This window comes from Lipotes vexillifer, unplaced genomic scaffold (genome assembly GCF_000442215.2).
Source record: "Lipotes vexillifer unplaced genomic scaffold, Lipotes_vexillifer_v1.1 scaffold1003, whole genome shotgun sequence".
NCBI classification, from domain to species: Eukaryota; Metazoa; Chordata; class Mammalia; order Artiodactyla; family Lipotidae; genus Lipotes; species Lipotes vexillifer.
The window spans coordinates 2,483,091-2,498,618 of NW_006798890.1; the positions used below are offsets into that span (position 1 = coordinate 2,483,091).

At 50.5% G+C, this 15,528-nt stretch overlaps 1 protein-coding gene across 1 annotated transcript; it reads right to left on the reverse strand.

Annotated features, from left to right (window-relative positions):
• Positions 1-3,933: 3,933 nt before the first annotated feature.
• DMRTB1 (DMRT like family B with proline rich C-terminal 1) lies at positions 3,934-11,469 on the reverse strand. The gene is made up of 6 exons (XM_007471182.1): positions 10,890-11,469; positions 8,731-8,936; positions 8,609-8,666; positions 5,603-5,670; positions 5,344-5,497; positions 3,934-3,998 (listed from the first exon to the last, which is right to left on the reverse strand). The coding sequence occupies exons 1-6, from the start codon at positions 11,467-11,469 to the stop codon at positions 3,934-3,936; spliced, it is 1,131 nt and encodes a 376-aa protein (XP_007471244.1).
• Between the last annotated feature and the right edge of the window lie 4,059 nt (positions 11,470-15,528).

The window sequence follows — 15,528 nt, forward strand, 5'->3', positions numbered from 1 at the left end:
GTAAGTCAGGGCAAAATGGATATTAACAACTCTGTTAACTGGTGCCCAGGGATGTATGTCGTCCTCTGTACGCCCCCCCTCAGCCACTTATAAGATGTGTGACTTTAGGCGAAATCACTATCCCTGTCTATGCCTCACTTTCCTTCAGAAAACAGGGATAACATACCTCTTCCCTGGGTTGCTGTGAGTATTAAATGAGGGAGGGGTGCAGGGCTTGGCACACAGTAGAGTTTCGGTAAAGGCTGACTCCCTGCTCCTCTGCCCCCGTGTGACGCCTGAGCAGATAGAGCACAAGTGTAAGGCAGAAACGCTGAGTGAGTGGCCAGAGCCAGGGTAACTCAACCTTCCACCCAATAATGCACAAAATGACCCTGAAATTCTGCAACTGGTGCTGGATAACTGTAGTCCTAACCAATGCTGAGCCCACCTGGGAGTGGGGACACAGAGACAAATGAGGCCTTGTCATTGCCCCCCAGGAAGTTCGCGGGCTTGTGGGAGGGACATCTACTCGGTGGGCTCAGTGTGATAGAGGGCGGCAGAGGGCCTGGGCAGGCCCCATAGATCCTCCTAACCCAGGCTGAGGAGTCCTGGAGGAGGGGTCACCCAGACCAAGTGGGAAAGGGATAAGTGAAAGATGAGTTAGGTGAAGCTGGAAAGTCTAGGAAGGAGGCTTAGCATGAGCCAAAGTGCAGAAAGGAGAGAAAGGGTGGGGCGATACGTCATGGGACACTGGGGTTGGGGCTGGTGTCTGAACACAAAGATAGTAGAGCATCTATTTCAAGAGCAGGGCAGAGCAAAGGTGATTGCTGTGAGGTTGGTGATCATACAGCCCGGGGTAGAGGCTCATCATTTTGATTTCCCAGGGAGATCCCAGGTCTCCTGGGAGCGCTGCACGCCTATTCCTCCAGCTGCGCTTGCGGAGTAGCAGCCACGGACCCGCGCGCTTCTGCGGAGGCCAGTCGCTAAGCAACAGGCCCCACTCCTGCGGTTGTCTCGCCTCCACGCGCCCTCTCCTGGTGGCCCCTTGCCAGTGCATCCGGCGTCAGGGAATGCCGCCTGCTGCCTTCCAGAACGTTCTCCCAACTCATAGCCAAGCCTTGGTCGTTTGGGTTGAGCGATGCTGCCCCCCGCCGACGGTCTCTCTGCTTCCAACCTTTTTCTGCCAGGACCTGGCTGACTCCACCCCTGCAAGACCTGGGCTGGGCCAGCCAGTGAGGGAGGCGGCCAGAGAGGGGGGCAGGCAGGTTGTGCTGAGAACTTTGGTCTCAGAGCAGTAGGGAGCCACGGAAGGTGCATAAGCGGGATAGCAACATGAGCGGATCTGGTGTTTCAGTGCTCACGCTGAAGCTGCTGGAGGACAGCCTTGTGGAGCAGGGCATTCAGGGAGCACGATTAAACTGACTGGAAAAGCTACAGGCAGCAGGGGTCAACTGAGCCCACCAGGAAGTAACCATGGTGATGGCACACAGGAAAGGGCAGGCTGGGGCTCTCAGAACTTGGGGTTCACATCAAGGGGAAGGGAGCTAGGCAGGGTTCCACCCTGCCCCACAGCTGGTCTTTTCAGCCCCAGCAGGCACCCTCAAGGCTGCAGGAAACATGCTGACCAGTCTCTGAGACTCATCAGTTCACAGGTCTGCAGGACAACTGAGCGATCCTCCCCTTCCAGGAGTCCTCTGGACATGGATCTCTAGAGGACAAGGGAACATTGCTTTTCTCCATAGGACAGAGCTTCCCATCTCAACCCTGCAGGCTAATTAAACATTGGTCTGGCATGGTGTGGAGTCCCTGTGGTCACAGACTGCCTCTTGTGTGTGTTGATCAGAAATGCAAAAACAGCTTTATGGATTAATGCAGTTTGGTTGAAAAATCTTTCAAAGCATGGGGTCTAAGATAAAGCAAAGTGATGAAAAATTAGGGTCACTGATCCAGCCCCACCTGGCCATACTGTCAGAAGGTCACAGGTCCAGTGAGGGCAGAGTTCCGCCAAGTGGAACCAGACGCCGGGTCTTCTCCCACCCTCCTGGGGTTCCTGCAGCCCTGTGGACCCAGGGGCAGCACCAGCATTGGGGTGGCTGATAGCTTTAGCCTCAAAGCCAGGCTAGTCCAAAATCGCTGCATCACCAGGTCCAGACTGAAGCCAGTGTGACCTGCAGGCCTCAGTATGCCTCGTTCTGCTCTGCTGAAAGCACTGTCTGTAAAGCAGTAACTGAAAACTTCCTGACTGTACTTGCTCCAGTACCTTCCAACAGAACAGGCCCAGGCCCTTGAACTCCAGCCACCACACTGATGTTGAGAGAACAGTTAGAATATCACTTCTCAGTGTTCTTCCTGCCACCTGTCCTAAGACACCTGGCCCACAGGCAAGACAGGAAGCAGGTCGGCCTAGTTTCCTGGGTGCCAATCCTTCCCAGAGAGAGAACAGGACACCGTCCCCCACCCTCAAATCTGTCACTCCAGGTCTCCTACCCTTTCTACCTCCCTACTGAGAGTGCCTACCCTCACCTAACTCATTCTTGCACTTTAAGATGCAGTCAAAGCCCCAATTTTTCCAGAAGGCTTTCTCTGACCACACTCCCCCACCCCCGCCAACAGCTCCTTTACCTCTCTCTGTCCCATGGCAATCCCACTGAACTGTCTATTTGTCCCACTAGATTCCATGCTCCTCATGGGCAGAGCTGATTGCCAGGTTCTGAATCCAGCAGATGCAGGATGCTTTTTAAATGACAGAGGAAGTGAAAACAAGGGAAGAGAACCAGGACCCTAAAACACAAAAATGGGATCAAGTTCTGTTTTTTAAAACCATGTCACTCGGCAGGGACCATGAAAGGCACTAGGGAAGAGAAACTAAAAGAAATCTTTACATTTTATGTGTCTGCATCAAATTTCCTTAAAAGGTCTCTACTGCTTAAAATAATAACAATACTGATAGTAAAAAAAAACCTACTAGCCTGGTCCAAGGCTCTCACTTGGTAACTGAAGTAAAGGAAGGGCCTTGCCTAACTACATAGAAAGAGCAGGCCAACAGGCCACAAACCCCAGCTCCCGACTCCCCTACCCAATGCTGCCCTCCACAAAGATTTAAAGAGAGGATAAACCTTCCACAAGGATTTCTACTGCCAATTTTATTTCAATAGTCAACTGTTTCCAGAGAAGAAACTGCTGGTGCCACAGGTAATGTGAAAGAACCATCCTATTCTCTGAGAACTGCATCAGCGCTTATGAACAGACTACTTTTTAAAGCTAGCAATCACTATAAAAACACTAAATAGTCAAACTTTAATAGACTTTTTTAAACCAGAAATGATGCCTGTAATGGCTTAAACTTCATGGAGAACAAGTGAGGCAGCCCTGGCGGCCAGAATGCTTATAGTAAAGGCCGCTGGGGAAGGGGCGAGGGGCAGTGGCCAGGCTGACCGTGGGGGACAGAGCAGCAAGGAAGGATGCTGCAGAACCTGCTGTCAGCACCCTGGTCCTGGCTGCTTGTGCCATCCACCTGGATGCGCTGGACGCCTGATGTCTGTGTGGCCCCCAGCTGGGGACCAGGGAGAGGCAGCGGAAACAGAAGGCTAAAGTAGATGATGCCTCCTGTCCTGCAGCGGGACCTAAGGAAATCAAAGGCTGCCTCTGGGGGCGAGTCTGATAACAGCAGCACAAACCAGAGGTGGTTAAATTCATTCCTCAACGTGAGCTTCCACCAGTCCCCCACTCCTTACAGCCCTGGCTCTGCCCTCCAAGCTCCTTTTCAAGCCCCTGTTATCTCAGGATTGAGAGAACTTTAGCAATCACCTTCCTTCCTCCAGTCTTGAAATGGGAATTAACTGCCATCTTATGCCTATCACTATCCTTCCTCCCTACACATCACTGAACAGAGACAAGAAAATCATTGCTGTTAACACCCCCAAGGCCCCACTCTGCTGGCCTGAGGGCCTGGGCCTAGTTGGACTGCTCCTGGGACGAAGGCTGGCTGGGCTCACACGGCTCCTCCGCATCCTGGTCATCTGTGAAGGACAGAGAAGAGGGGCTGGATTCAACAAGAGGGAAAATTACCTGTTTTCAGATGTAAGTTTTCTCAAAGGCATTCTCATCATTTCCAGTCCCTACGGAGAGTTAGTTATTCCCACTGCCACCTTTAATTTGCTAGGAGTCAGGACACTGGAATTCTAGCCCTGGCCACATGATACAGACTCAAGTTCAAACTCCAGCTCTGCTTGTCACAAGCTGGGTGGGAGGAAGCAGGCTACTCCCAGCTGTGAACCTCAGCTTCTCCTTCTGTCAAAGGAGATGATGCCATACTTTGCAGCATCAGGGGATTAGGTGAAACACTAAATGAGAACTAACTTTTACTACCGCCTTCATCGTTTCAGCCACCTTCAGGATGGCCTCATGAAGTAAGGGACCCTTATTAGTCCGCTTGTGCAGATACTGAAACTGAGGCACGAAGGAGTGAATTAACGTGCCCGAGGTCATACCGTTGGCAAGCGCTGGAGTCAGGATTTATACCCAGGCTGTGCAGCACCAGGGCCAGTGTACTTCAAGCCACACTGCACCATCTCACCAGCTAACAGAGCTAGGTGTTGCACACACAGCAAGTGTACAATAGGCCTCAGTTTCTTTTCCTGTGGAGCCTCAGGGGAGGATGGAAAGGGTAAAAAAAAAAAAAAAATCCTAGAACCTTTAAAGCTGCAAGGGCCCTCAAAAGAAAACCCAAAGCATTTTCACATCCAGAGTTGCAGTTGACCTTCACAGTAACCCTGTGACAGGGCCTGTTTTACAGGTGAGAAGACTGAGGTCTAGAGGAAGGTGTGAGTGCCCAAGATCACCAAGTGCACCAGTGGCAGAGCTGTGAAGGGCAGGTTCTCTCCAGAGTGGCCTGGGGGAGAGGAATCATCCCCACCAGCCCCCAAACTGGCTCCAGCTGCTGCTCCAGGCTCAGCACGTGCTGTTTCCCCAGCCAGAGAGGCCCGGCACCTCTGGTCTTCTGAACACACCACATGTGTGCCATCCTCCAAGTCTCTGCCCACGGGCACTGCTAAGGTGAGGAAATTAGCATTGGACCTGGAGCCAGGCAGAGAATTCTGTTGAAATCTGAGCTCTGCCACGGACATATAGGAGAACCTCGCAGGGTTCTGTCGGTTTCCTCACCTGAGAATGGGGACCCACCTCCCCTAGATGCTCACGGATGGAATTTAGGGAGGGGTGCAAGGAAGAGCTTACCCAGGGCCCAGCACATTTAAAATTCTGTTCTCCATTTCTCTTCTCTGCACGTCCACTTCGCAGTAGGGCCCCCTTCCTCCAGAAAGTCTCCCTGGCCCCCCGGCAGCTGGAAGATGGGGGCTCACTCACCAGTGTTCTCCTTGTCCGCGTCAGACACGATGGGCAGTGAGGACGATGGGGGCGGCAGGGGCAGGCAGTGGAGCATGGACAGGTACTGCGGGGGTAACTGGGGCGGCGGCAGCAGGTAGTAGCGGTGCTGGAAGTCTTCCACTGGCTCCTCCACCTGTGGGGCGCACACAGCAGAGAGCCAGAGGGGAGAGGGTTGGCCAGAAGGGCCGACCCTATGTTCATTCTCCTGAACGGGGGGCTCCCCGTGGGGCAGATTCACCTCCGTGGCCCAGACACCGGGGCACAGGGCGCCCGGAACAGGCTGCTTGGCAAGCACCTGCCAGATGACTGAGGCAAGAAGGAACAGAGGCACACCTCAGATAAGCCCGGGAGCAGGCGCACTTGCACAGGTCCACAACCTCCTTCCATCCTTACGACCCTAGGAGGGAGGTTCTAATACTATCCTCACTGTGGTGACCAAAAACTGCATCAGTGAGATGAAGGTACAGGCCCAGGGCCACAGAGCTGGTGAGTGGCAGAGGCAGAACTGAATCCTGAGTCGGCCTGACCCCACCGCTTTGCAATGGACAAGGATCTGCATGCATCCCGACTACGTGTGGTCCCACCTTCCGCACGTGTAATGACTCAGACTCCAGGGTCACTGGGCCTGGGGGGTGTCCCCCTTCTAACCCGACAGTGTCGTGCAACCGTTACTGAGGCAAGGGCAGCTGGGTGACCTCAGCAAAGTGGCTTCAGCAATCAGCCCTTCTGTATTTCTCTCCCTTCTCCGGAAGATGAAAGCTCACCCCACATCACAGGACCCCAAGGCTGGAATGAGGGGACGTGGAGGGGTGATGACTACACAGCTCAGAGAAACTTAACTGGAAAGACATGAATGCGATAGAAAATTACGAATTTCAGGTGTGGGTCCTATTGTTTACTTCTCCATCCAGATGCTTCAGAGCAGCCCTTCTTAAGCTGTGCTCCAGAGAACTCTGGTGTCCTACAAGGTATTTCTAAAAGTGCTCTCAACAGTGTTCTTTGTCAAGGAGTTTGAGAAACACTGCATACCACCTCCACACTGGTGAGTCACACACAAGCATATTAAAGGCCTCGAGGCAGTTTGCAAAAATCTCCTTAGGGTAACCCAGCACTTCCTAACTTAATTTGACCACAAGGAAGGGAAGATAAGCCCACTTTTGAGTACCTGCCATGTCCCAGACCCTGTGCCAGACACTTTGTACGCATTCACACCTTATTGCTGGAATCTATCAATGGTCCTATGAGATAGGACTCTTACCCCCACTGTACAGATTAAGAACCCAAGCGAGGTCCTCAGAGGTTAGGTGACATCCCCAGGCCATGTGGCCAGTAAACAGCGGAGGTAGGATTGGTCTTTAGGTCTGTGCGATTCCAGGCCTGTGCTCTTTTGTGGGAAGAGAAAAGAGGAAGCAAAGAAGTAGCAGGTGGGGCAGGACAGGAAGAGAAGGTGGAAGGTGGCTCGGGGCGTATCTAGGACGCTGAGCAGGGGCCAGCAGGACAAGGATGAAAGCAGTTCATAGGCTCTTGGGTTTGAAACAGCTTCACAAATAAATGCCTGATCCTCTGCCCAGACGTGAAGGGGGTGGGAAGGGGGGGATTATTAGTGCTTTAATTCCAAGCTGCTCAGCGGAGTCTCTCCCTGGATCACAGCTCCTGCCTGGGGCTTGTGGTGGCAGCTCAGGCCCAGATAAACCAACTGAGATCACACTCCTAACAAAGGCCGTCTGGCAGGCCTGTCAATCAGAGCCCTGCCCTGGATGCCAGGCCCCAGGCTTCTGTGTGAGCAGACGGTGGGTGTGTGCTCCATTTGGCCAAGGTCCCTCTCTTTGTGTGGAGGCTAGAGACGCCGTGCTCTCCCTGGGCTGCAATGGGGTGGCCGGCACCCCCAGATTTCAGGCAGGGCAGGGGTGGCGGTGAGAGTCAAGGGCCATGTTTGCTCCGCCTCTGTCCTGGCTCTGTCACTGACCAGCTGTGTAATCTGAATCCTAGTCCCTCACTCCCCAGTCCTGTGACCCTGGACAAATACATAACTTCTTGGAGTCTTCTTCCTCGGCCCTACAACGAAATAACATTCACCTCGAGGGCTGACATAAGGGCCAGCAGGCACTCTGGAAATTATCAAGACCAGGAGTGTTCCAACTTTTCCCCCTTGAATGAATGGAAAATGATTTCTAAATAAAACTTGAAAAGATCTGGAACAGACAGAGGAGATGCTGCCGAGGTGAAGCAGGAGTGGGGATCCAGCCCCTGCGTGCCTGACCTGCCTGGTCACAGCTAGAACCCCACTGAACCAGCTAATGACCTGTGGCTAATGACCTCATTATGTCAATGCCAAGCTTTTATCCTTCCTCTTACTCACTTCCCACATTAAACCAAAGAAGCCTACTCTCTACTCACACTTCTCCGCCCTCCACGCAAGGGAAACATCTCTGTAACACCCAGCGTTAGGCTTGTAGCTCTAAGGGAGACAGTAAAGGTGACAGTGGTCTACATTTCCGTGAACTTGAACTGCGTCTGAGCCAACCTCCCCCACAGGTCCAGCCTTATGGGGTCAAAGTCAGGACTGGTCACCCAGGCCTCTCACTATCCTGCAGTCCTGATGGCCCTCAGTGCTTGCCAAAAGGGAGAAGGGTGGAAGGAGCTGGTAACCAAGGCCGCAAAACCTGGTCCCCCCGCCCGTATCTCACACAACAGTTCTGACTTTTACACATCCAGCACTCAAAACTCCAGGCTCAAAAGCACACCAGTTAGTAGCCAACCACTGATCTTATAAAAGGATTAAATTTCATCCATTCTTTCAACAAATATCTCCTAAGGTGACAGGTGTTTGGGGAAGGTTTCCATATTTTTCATGACTAAGCTTAAATGCCACTTCCTTCTGAAAGCCCTCTGCTATCTCCAGTGGGATATACCTTTGGGGCAGGGGACCTACGTCTGCTCCTGGCTCTGCCCTCAAATGTGTGCCTCCAGGAAAGTGATATTTCCTTTCTGGTACCCAGCAAAATGAAGGGCCCTTCTAGCACTGGCATTCCATGGGTCAAGGCTGGTGGTCCCTCAGTGTTACTGTGTGGCGGTTCCTCGGGCTCATCTGAAATGTGTCTGTATTCCTTCTTGCCTGAGCTCCCGGAGCCTTTTAACCTGCGCCACAGCCCAGGCTGACTTGTCTACATGTGTACAGACTTGGCTACACACGTGCATTCCCAGAGGTGCACACAGTACAAGGTCAATGCTGTATCCTTCTGACCAGTGCCCAGGGCCTGGTACAGAGTGGGCACAATGGCTGGCTTCCTGGGACTGAGGGTCTGTAAAAGCAGCCAGGGTAACTGGGGTAAGGAGGAACCTCGAAGAGTCAGGGATGGGACTCACCAAGCCTGCTCCATTGTAGTGGCTGCAGGACGCGTGCTGGAAGCCCTGCTGCAGGGGGACCCCCGGGGTAAGGGATGCATCCTGGTAGCCCAGCAGGAACGGGTGGTAGGGGTGCATGCTGGAGCAGGTGTGGTACAGCTTGGAAGGCTCTCTTTCCAGGTACTCAGACCCCACCACACGATCTGAGTTGACGCTCAGAGGGGGCCCTGAAAAGGGACACAATGAGGGAAGTGTTAAAAACACACAGAGCTAGGAAACAGGGCATCACATTACTGTCTGAAGGTAGCAGTACAATAAACACTCATATCCATTTACAGAGAACTCCCACATCCATTATGCTTTTGACCCTCCCTGCTTTTTAAACCCTTCACCCACGTTCCACTCACTGCTCTTAGGAAAAGTTCTTTGGCAGAGCCATGAAGCCCCATGTGGGCTAGTTCCTGCCTCCACTCCAGCCTCCTCGTTCCCGAAAATCTAGCAGCTCCTTCTTTCTCCTCCACCTCAGGGCCTCTGCAGATGCTGTCCCCTAAGCTTGGAAGGCTTTTTCTCCTGACCCCACTTTGCCTCCTGAAGACCTCAGTACTCAGCTCCTAATCTTCCTTCTGACCACAGCTAAACCATCGATTATTAGAGCTCTATACACCAATCTGTGCGACTCTTTGATCAGTGGTGTCACTCTCCCCAGGACAAGATCCTTGAGGACAAGGAATCTGACTCATCCTTTTCATCATTAGTGTCTGGCACATGGTGCTCAGGGCTCAGCCCCTGTTCTTTGAGAGATGGAACAAAGAAAGGCACTGTGGGGCTTCCCCGGTGTCACAGTGGTTAAGAATCCACCTGCCAACGCAGGGGACACGGGTTCGAGCCCTGGTCTGGGAAGATCCCACATGGTGCGGAGCAACTAAGCCCGTGCGCCACAACTACTGAGCCTGCGCTCTAGAGCCCGCATGCCACAACTACTGAGTCTGTGCTCCGCAACAAGAGAAGCCACCGCAATGATAAGCCCATGCACCACAACGAAGAGCAGCCCCCGCTCGCTGCAACTAGAGAAAGCCCGGCCACGACAACGAAAACCCGATGCAGCCAAAAATAAATAAATGAAAGGAAGGAAGGAAGGAAGGAAGGAAGGCACCGCATCCATGGAAAGGTATCCTTCTCCTAGAACTGCTGTTTCAGATTTGTCTTCCCCATCTAGTTCTCTGGGGACCTATATTTTCCTAGAATGTCCTAGAAGGCAGAAACGCGCTTCAGAGAGCATCAGGCCAATCCCCTTAGCATACAGAGGGGAGAGACTGCCACAGAAGGAAGGAGCTTGCCTAGGGTTACGGAGTGAGCAGGCCCCCAGCGTCCTGACTCAGACTTGTGCTCTTTCTACCACACTGCCATAGAGAAAACCAAGAAAAAACGTGTCTGCACCCAAAACGAGCCCCTTTAAAAAAGCTTCAAATCTACATGTGACTTGAAATTGTAATAGTGAAAGCCACAAGACCTAGGGAACAATGTAATTTATGCATATGGAGGGAGGGAAGAAAAAACAGGCAACAACAATCATCTCAATAGACTGTCCTCCTGCAGTGAACAGAGATCGCATTCCCACCCACGCCTGGGAAACGGCTGGAAGGGCTGCACAGATAGACCCATTGGGGCAGGGAATGGGTGAGGGTCGGGGCCTCTAGGGCACAGAAACGGAGGGGACGGTGCGCAGGCGCAGTCTTGTTGCGCTAGCCCACCCACAGGGACGTCCTGGGGAGGAGCCTCCAGCCCAAGAAAAGGGCGGGAAGAGGCGCGCAAGCGCAGTATGGTCAGGCTTCCTCGGGCCTCTCCGTGGAGGGGGAGGGGCAGCAGAGTCGATTGGGGGCCATTTTTTTCCTTTCAGGATGGAAACGCAAAAAGCCGTAGATAACTGTTAAAAGCCCTCAGAACCACCCATTCCTTTCTCTCTTTTACCTTCTTGCAAAAAGGCACCGAACCCAAATGACTACTCAGAAAAGGGTATCCCAAAGCAAGGTTACCTCTAGAAAGCATCTTCGCCACCCCCACCCCTTCCCCCGCGGGATCTGAGCAGGCCTGGGACGCCGGCGTGGGGAGCGGGGAGGCGGAAGCCCGGAGAGGAACCAACAGCAGGGCAAGGCCGCGCGGGGCCCGCCCGGGAATCTTACCGAAGTCGGCGAATGGCGGGTTGAGCACCGGCCGAAGCGGACTGCTCAGCTCCAGGCGGCAGGGGCAGCCCCGGCCAGCGGCCTCCGCCCCGAGCTGGGGCCTCAGAGACCTGGGCATGGCCACGGCGGCTCGTTTGCTCGGCCCCACGTGGCCGTGGCCACCCAGACCTGGCTGGAAGGCGCTCGGGCCGGGGCTCCAGCCCTGCTGGGGTCTCCCGAGGAAGCAGGAGGCCGCACGGCCCTCGGGGCCCGGGTGCACGTCTCCCGAAGCGGCAGGCGGAGGCAACGGGCGTAAGCTTGAGCCCGGGACGGCGGCCGCGTCCCCGGAGGCCAGCTGGGGCCCCTGAGCGCACAGGGCCACCTCCTGCTCTTCCTCGGATACCTGCTTCTGGAGTACCTGCTGCGCGGCCATGATCTTCTGGCGCTGGGTAATCAGGTAGCACTTATTGCAGGTGCACTGCTTCCAGCGGCACTTGCCCGCGTGGCCCTTGAGGGGCACCAGGAAGCCATGGTTCCGGCACCGGGAGCACCTGGGGGCACGCAGCGTCTTGTCGGCCACCTTGGCAAGGTCTGCCTCCATAGCACAACCGCTACCTCTGGGAGCTTCAGAGCGAGTGGAGCACGGATGAGCAGTGCCCCACGAGTCGCTGGTGCTGGGGACTTTGGATACACTTGTAACAAAGCGACTCTCAGTGCGTCCCAGGAACTGCAGCAAGACCCTTGCATTTTCCCTTTTTTGGGTGCAAAATTTGGAGAGTTTCTATCCCTTGGTTAATAAGATGCAAGGGATTGGATTGAATAAGTTCTGCATGGAATGCTATTGCATATATGTCATCTGGATTATCTGACGCTTTAGGCATTTAATTTCCAAACTCTCTATTCCCGCCATCCCACAGACGGACGCTATTTCGTAGTTTCAAAAAAAGGCGGAGTGATATTCAATGGTGCACAGATTTAAAGCTCCAGAGGAACATATAAACAAACCCATTCCAGTAGAAAAGCATTCCAAAAGGCAAACCGTGTTTCTCCTTCCAAAAGCTGCTGCTTCTGCTGAATTTATCTCCCTTGCAGGGAAGCAGCCGTTCACAGCGATGCTTCCAGAATATTCTCAAGAGCTCAGTGCAGTGTGATAGCTGCTCAAGGGTGTGCCCTATAGTAATTCCCATTTTTTAAGTCTTATTGGTATAGGAATGCATTTCTGGAAGATGGCATATTGCTGTTGTTGATGCCTTCCAAAATCAAGCATACTTAGAATGCTTTAAAGTAAAATAGACTTAGGATATTTTAGCATGAGCTTGAACCATTGCTTAACTGTGCCATGAATTTAGTTACCTCTGTAAAACAACCCAAATCTCGGGACACCTAAAAAGTTGCCACAAACTTCATAGTTTCCCAAGACTACTAAACTAATTCATTTTTTTGTTTTATAGAAATTTGTGACTCCCTGAGGTCTTCCCCCGCCCCCCTTAGGTCCAAAAAAGAAAGAAAAAAGCTTGTGATCATAGGATCAATCATTTTCTTTAAGGAGGTAGTTATGGTTAATACCTGGCGTAAACGTGTGTATTTTTAACTGCCCTTTCTCTGAAGTTCTCTCTTTCAGGTAGCAGAATGGTAGAAGCTGAGAGCCAAGGCCTGGTGTCCACCTTGATCTTCCTGAGCCTCTGGTTGCAGCTGTATTTTGTATTTCTCACCAGCTGCCTGACAATAGGAAGTGGTTGCCAATCTGAGGCTGATTATGTACTGGAAAGCTGAAAAGAGGTTTCTAAAATCTTTTTCTGCTTTAAAGAAATATCTTTCTCGGGCTTCCCTGGTGGCGCAGTGCTTGAGAGTCCGCCTTTCGATGCAGGGGACATGGGTTTGTGCCCCGGTCCGGGAAGATCCCACGTGCCGCGGAGCGGCTGGGCCCGTGAGCCATGGCCACTGAGCCTGCACGTCCGAAGCCTGTGCTCTGCGACGGGAGAGGCCACAACAGTGAGAGGCCTGCGTACCACAAATATATATATATTCCTCATCTTAATAAGAGGGCAAAAAGTATATTCTTCCTGTATTATTTGGCCCTTTAGGAATTTTACTGGTAATTTAAATCCATTTAAAGAGATCTAGGTTTGTCTCTGCTTTGCTCTAACACCCTGTATCTTAATTTTTGATTTAAAAAATATGGTCCCATAGATACAAGGACAGGCAAGCTCTTTTTCTGACTCTACTCAATTCAGAATGTCTAACTTTTCCACCGACCTTGTCAATTGAAAATGTTACTTAAAAATCATATTTTCAATACTACTGTCAAAAAAAACTGGGGCATAAGCTGCATTGTTTCATTATGCTGCAAATTATAAGGTCATTTTCTGCATTATCAAATTTAAAATTTAACATCAGGTGGCATCAGCTGATAAGGCCTAAACAAGAAAACTACTCTCATTTACACTTTCATGCTTGACCACCCAAGCTCTCTTCATTTTCCTATTAATGATTTAAAGGAAAATCCTATTCAAAGACAACTATTTGAATTAACTTATTTTAGCCTTGTTAAGGACAAAATGCTTCCGTATCTATTTCATAACTTTAGGGGCAAAATTTACCCAAGATGATGTGAATTTGCATAGTGTTTTGAGTTAATAAACAACCATATATCTTTTTAATCAGTAGTCACGTTATAAGATGCAGAAACCTCAGCGTTTATATAGTAAACAAATAAGAAAAAAAAAATACTAGTTTATTTCTCTCTTCCCCGCAAAGTCTCAATCTGTGTAGGTAAATTCCAACAGAGCTTTATTTATTTCACTCTTGGAAATTCAGGCAAATTGATAGTTTTGTTTTATTTAGGTTGATGACTGATTACTTCTTAGGCTGCTGCTGCTAGATAGAAATAGATATAGATATACTTCTTTAAATTATTATTTAAAAAGATGGTAAGATGTAAAAGTGAAAAACTGGAAGTCAAAGAAGGATGAGAGCAGTAAGTACATAGTAGACCCCTTCCTTCCCCACACCTAAACCTTTGGATGTTATGTTTAAGAAAGTCTGCATCATCGTAAGCAGTAGTTTATAAAATGACAAGTTATAGTTGCTGGGGAATCACCAGTTTGACTAGTTAACCACAAAGGGGCTGGTTGATGGTCATATCTGAGCTCCAGCTTTAGATATGGCTATTTTTTCCTCGGAGTCCCAAATTTCCTACTTTGAATGATGCCTCTTCTCTTCGGTTAATATGATTGCTATTGGTACTGTTGAATTCATATTCATTTTAAAGAGCCCTGTATTATGCAGTACACAGGGGTGTCACTTATGATCATTAAATATTGCATGCACTACAATGTTTCCTCACTGGTAGCACACAAGAGTAAGGAAGGGCTTTTTTGCCTATAGCATCTTTCCCCCAGCGGCTATAACCTAGATATCTGCTATCTTCTTCTGCAGGTTCTCTCTAGTGAGCAATGAAAACTTTACTGAAGATTTTGTAGGGGATAGAGGGGAGGATTTACATGACACATCCTACAGCAGATGCTTTAAAATCCTGCCTTAGCGTTTCTGTTCTCTCAAGATCCTCCTCTGCTGTGCCACACCCACTGGAGAGGAACTGGTCTGGTTCCCCCCCCACCCCCCGTCTCCACCACCTCCCACCCCCACCCCAGTACCACGCCTCTCTAGCTTTTCTCTCCTTGATTTTTGAGAGTCCTGTGATGGATGTGACTATCTTACTTTTCTTTATGTCTAGTTCAATATAGACATTCAGTAAATATTTGTTGAATGTACAAATGAATCTTACCTCCCTCTCCTGCCAACATCAAAGTCATCTCCTTTCTCACCGGCACAGTAAATCAACTTGAATCCACCAACTTTTGCCAAACATCATACAAAACAGAAAGCCCAGAGTGAACAGGACTACTCTCCCGACAAGCAGAATCTGAGGATCAACTTTGGTTCCTTGAGCTTAACCCTTATCCCTGATGGTTTAATAACAGTAATAATACCTACTAGCACTTACTAAGTGTTTGTATGTGCCAGTAATTACTAAGCGCTTTATGTGTATATATATTCATATAATACTCAAAACAACTCTCTAAGGTAGGTACTATTATTTTCAGCCCCATTTTACACATGATGAAACGGAAGCCTACAGAAGTTAGGTATCTTGCCCAAGGTTTTCAGCCATTAAGTGACAGAGCCATGATTCAGAACCAGGAACTTTATCCTCAAAATCCATGTTCTTAACCATATATCTGCTAGCTCAATATTTCTTCCAAGCAAACACAGTGCTCTCCCCAAGAAAGCATTGGTGATTAATAGAAATGTTTGCCTTGTTACATACCCCATTACAGTTGGGGCAAAGGAGTAGCAACTTGGTGAAAATTCCTAGGATGCCCTGCTTACTTGCTCTTCTTTACCCATAGCCAATATTCATTGAGTGCCAACTATGTGCTAAGCATAGACACAGAAGTAAATAAAAAGATAGGATCCTTTATGTATACTTCCTAGCTGGCAAACCAGACAGTAAGCAAACAATTCCAGATGAAAGCTGAGGAGTGGTGGGGAGACCCAGGATGCTATAGGAACCCATATGAGGGTCCTAATCTGGATCAAGAAGTCAAGGAAGACTTCCTTGAGGGCCTGATTCCTGAGCTCAGGCCTAAAGGATGAG